The sequence below is a fragment of the Montipora capricornis genome, chromosome 3 (assembly GCF_036669925.1).
Source record: "Montipora capricornis isolate CH-2021 chromosome 3, ASM3666992v2, whole genome shotgun sequence".
Taxonomy (NCBI): domain Eukaryota; kingdom Metazoa; phylum Cnidaria; class Anthozoa; order Scleractinia; family Acroporidae; genus Montipora; species Montipora capricornis.
This window is the reverse complement of record NC_090885.1, coordinates 40,032,122-40,036,936: the sequence shown is the minus strand read 5'-3', so window position 1 is coordinate 40,036,936 and position 4,815 is coordinate 40,032,122. Positions and strand designations below refer to the sequence as shown.

At 39.0% G+C, this 4,815-nt stretch overlaps 1 protein-coding gene across 1 annotated transcript; it reads right to left on the bottom strand.

The window, feature by feature from the left end:
- Nucleotides 1-448: 448 nt before the first annotated feature.
- LOC138040229 (two pore potassium channel protein sup-9-like) lies at nucleotides 449-1,605 on the bottom strand. Its single transcript, XM_068885995.1, has 2 exons — nucleotides 1,317-1,605; nucleotides 449-1,149 (listed from the first exon to the last, which is right to left on the bottom strand). Exons 1-2 carry the CDS (start codon nucleotides 1,603-1,605, stop codon nucleotides 449-451), a joined length of 990 nt encoding a protein of 329 aa, XP_068742096.1.
- Between the last annotated feature and the right edge of the window lie 3,210 nt (nucleotides 1,606-4,815).

Below are 4,815 nucleotides of genomic sequence, written 5' to 3'. Positions count from 1 at the left end.
TGTCAATCTACCAATCTGGAGATGAATCCTGTATTTGCCACTGCCCATTTGTTGATGTCTCGGACATAGCTGCGATTTTAAAATTAACCCTCTTCACGCATTATCAGCTCATTTTCGACTTCCTTACAGCTCTGTGAACTATACACAGTACAAGCAAGTTGATAAAGGTCGAATCGTCCAAGCGAAGGGCTAACACTCGAAACCTCAGCCGGCATTAAATCCAAGTTTCCTCGATACAAATCCTATCTTTATCAACTTATGTGATAAAACTAAATTTTCCGGTTTTGTTTTCCACCGACACACCACCACACTTTTTTTGGAAACTAAAGTCTTCATTCGTTTGACCGGTTTTTTGCAAGTCACCATAGAAAGTTTAGGTCTCTAATTCATCTAAGCTCTGAAAATGCAAGGTCACCAACCGTGACATTTTGCGGTTATTTGTCCTTCGTCATTGAATACTAGCTAATTCCGAGATATCTTGAGATGTTTTCTCTTGGAAGCCAAGCCTCAAAGTGATTGCATATGCCACATTGGTCTCTCCTTGGGTTGATGTGTTGTTTTGTTCCCTGTTCGAGCGTGCCTGTAGTTTACGAGGAACACACCCCCGATATTTTGAGCGATGTTTCCACTCCTCTATGGCCACAACTATGGAGTTTACAACACTGGAGGCTAGGCACAAGTGCAATACAAGAAAAACTATATATATAAACCCGGCTGCTGGGCTTACTTCTTCAGTCATATCCTCATCTAAAGTGCTTTTAAAATACAACGCTTTATGGATGTTCACTTTCCGTGCTCTTGGAGGCAAGGGCAAGTAGTCTCCAAATCCAATTGTAGTGTAAGCTATAAACCAGAAATACATCCCTTTGACAAATGTCCAGTCTTCCAGATACATTAAAATCAGGCCATTTATAATCATCAGAAAATTCAAAACGAAAAATACTGTCACAGCACTTTTCGTTTGCAGATTCTTTGGTACTGGTGTGTGTAAGATTTTTCTTTCGAACTTCGCTATCGCATTGTTCACGATCTTTACAATGCTGTCACCGATAGATTTTAATAACAGCAATGTCAAGGGAATTCCGACTAAGGCCACGACAATGCACAATAGTTGGCCTGCAGAAGTACGAGGAGTAACAGAGCCATACCCTGCAGAAAGTAGAGAAAAAAACTGAGTACGCGGACCTGAGGCGAGCATGCAGTGCGCGAACTTCACAACCACTACGTTCACTACGAAGGGCACAAATTGGGAAGGTAGAATTAGAACTTGCTTCTATTCTTTGGGGCTTAGAATTTTACATGTCCAGTCTTCTTACCTATGGTAGTTATAGCTTGCAGAACGCAGCTAAGACCCGCGCCATAGGTCCAGCTTGGCCTGGTGTCGCTCAGGGCATCATATGCCATACTTGAAAAGTTCTTGAAATCCTCCATAGTCATGTTGTATTTCGACGTCATGAACCGGTATAAAGATCTTAACAGGTGATATTTTGCTTCGATTGTGTCTTCATTTGAGTCCTCCACTAAAACAAATAACCACGGAACAACGCCTGCAAAAATTAAGAAAACAAGCATTCGAAGAAGCGCTGTTTTCAACAACGGATCCATCTTGATTCTTTTGTCGCACCTGCAAAGATCAAATGACCTTCTCACACCCGTTGTCTACGAACTGTAGCATGATAGCGATTATTTATTACCGCTGAATATTTTTACAATGGTAAACTAAAGCAATTAATACAAGTAGATCTTCTACCGTAATCCAGAAACGTTAAGAAAAATTGAGTTATGAAAGCATGCAATTAAGATTGACGACAGTTTTTTTCCAACAGGGCACTACTTCAAAATTTATAATTCCTTATTAGAAACTAAAATTTTAATTCAATCTTTCCTTTAATTTAGATTTTGTAATATGAGTTTGGGCTATATCAATAAAAACACAAACGGAATTTGGCTTCAGGCTTTATTTTGATTCAAATTTTAGTGTATAAGTAATTAATTTTTAATAATCGAGATACAACAGAGAAAGATGTCAACCTCGGTGAATGTTTTCTTCTTTGCAAGAATAGATTATAAAAATAAAAGCCTGTTTTGTTGAGACAATCTATGTTTATATACCAAGGTTTTCAAAGCCTGAGGCTTGGGGTCCTTGAGTAAACTGAGGAAACAACGCAATAAACACTACCACATTAAAAGTTTATACCAGAAGGAGGCTACCAGATGGCCAATTACATGGACTAGGAGGGGACGGTTTAATTCCGGAGCAAGGAAAACAAGTTAGTCAGTTGACAGAGCGCGGTTATTTAAATCAGCGACCCATGCCCTTCAGCACAAAAAAAATGAATGCCGTATGAAGAGATTAAAGCTACATTGTCAATATTAATCAGATTCTTTTCTTTGGTGGGAATTGTACACCTGAAAAAAAAATAAAAAAAAGAACAGGAGGAATTTACAATGAATTACCACCATCAATTGTGCAAAGCAGCAAGACTATCAGTTTCTTTCATGACGTAATTCAAAGTACCAGTCGAACCTATGGTACCTTCCTCAGAGGAACGACTGACTCGGGTGAACCTTCAAATGCGTACGATATTGATCTTTATTACAGGAACAATTTGCTTCAAAAATTTTACAACTGCTGTATTGTGCACCAGTTGAAGTTATCCAGGGTGCAATCCATGGTCGAGCTCCTGATTGTGTTGGTAGAGCGGGAGCTGTTTTTTTCATGTGCAATAACGTGGTTTCCAACCCCGCCAGCAGGACTGATGCCTTTATGATAACCTGAAAGAAGTGTTATATTTCGGAATTCTCAACACGGCACTAGATTGGGTTGAGTTAATTTCCGACAGGTCACAATTTATTGAGTTCAGGTAGGTTAAGGGGGTGGCTCTTAACTACCAAACTGTTGCTATGGACCCCTTCAAATAATCATTCTCGAGTCCCTTTGCCAAATGTCTTCTATTCAACATTTCTTTGTCTGGGTCGACTCACAACCATCTTTGGTAAATCACGTTACCAAAACAGAAAATGTCTAAAAACTCAGCGAGTTAAATATGTTTTTCACAAATTCTTCACAAATGTTTTTCACAAATTTTTAACGCAACAATACGAGGACAGTCTAACACAAAACCTGTAGCATGGATTAAAAAAAAACACTAAATACTGCAATGGCCATGCTATGCATTACGTTGGATCAACACAAACAGTGATTAAGCATGAACACACCAATGTTCTGACAGATCAATCAACGTTCACGAAGGCATTCTCTTCAAAATGGAACTGCTGTCGGCCAAACCTAGCATGATCAGCGCTAGAAAGCAGACGCAGACAGCTGTTTCGGGTTTGTTGGCGTGTGTCAGTGCGCCGTAGCTAAACACAATGAGCCTCAGTGACCCTTCGCCTATCTCATGTGTCTCTTGTCATTCTAGAAAGAGCTATAAGATCGGATTGCGCTATTGCCACCTCACAAACAGTTGCGACAAATGGCCAAAGGGCAACCCTCAACTGATCATGCCAGCGCCATTAAGAGAGAAACTATGGAATGGCCAATACCATCCTTTCCCTTCAGAAAAAAAGTTATTCCTCAAAAAAATAAAAAATAATAAAGATAATAACCAGACAGAACTAATCGATGATCAATGACATCAATTAGTAATCAATGAGTAATCGATGAGTAATCAGTTGATTAGTCATTGATTATTGGCAATGATCAATGAGTAATCGATGAGTAATCGAAGCCCAAAAATTTTGTGGCCTATCCTGGCCTATCGATTACTCATCGATGACATCGATTACTCATTGGTGTAATTGATTACTCATCGATGACCCATTGATTACTCATCGACTATTATAATGCACACAAAAGACACTTCTTGCTTTCTTGTACCATTTTTTTCGTTTGTGATTCTTTTAGCTGTGTTAAACGTAAATTTTGCTTGTATCTCAGTGAAATTCCTGTTGACAATGTCGAGGCGCAAAGTGCTAATCACAAATACAGATGATTCTCAATTATGCAATATTTAACTTAACCCAACTCTTTACGTGTTGGAAAGATCCCAGGGTAGAGAATCCGAAATTCTCAACAAACCTAAGACCTTTGAACAACTGTCAGAGGAAGAAAGAGAGCCCTACCGAAGAATAAAGAACTGGCTACAGCAAGAAGATCCCATAGGGGATCTGAGAGGAAAGATTCAAGGTACATGAATCACTTTTGAACACGTGTAATTTGATCAAGTCACAAGAACTATTTCCGTTGCAAAGTCCATATGCCTTGTGTACTGCGCTGACATCGTTCATAGAAATGTTTTTTTTTTCATGACATGAGTGCTCCGTCGCTTTGCATATTAAAGTTGTTCTGTTTTTGTTTTAAAGGAAAAAGGAAGCGAGCTACTTCATCAACCGCAAATAGGAGGACGAAATTTTCGCATTTGCAGAAAATGGCCCTTGAGGCCTTGTACAAAGAGAGCAAGTATCCATCGCACGGAGTTATTGAAGAATTTGCAAATATGAACAACCTTGACGGGGCAACCGTTAAGGTGTGGTTCAACAAGAAACGGCAAAGAGTTATATAATGGAGAACCTTCTGAAGCTTAATTTCTATGTACTACTAGCTGAAAAGAATAAACCAGGAAACATCTGTTTACATTTAAGTTGTTTTAAGTTTGTTTTTCTTCGCCAAATACCGTTTTACAGCCACGAGATAATATCGATGCGTAATGGATGAAAAACGATGACTAATCAATGCAATCAATGACTAATCGATGACCGAAAATTTTGTGGCCTGTCGATTAGTCATCGATTACTCATTGATCATCGGCAATA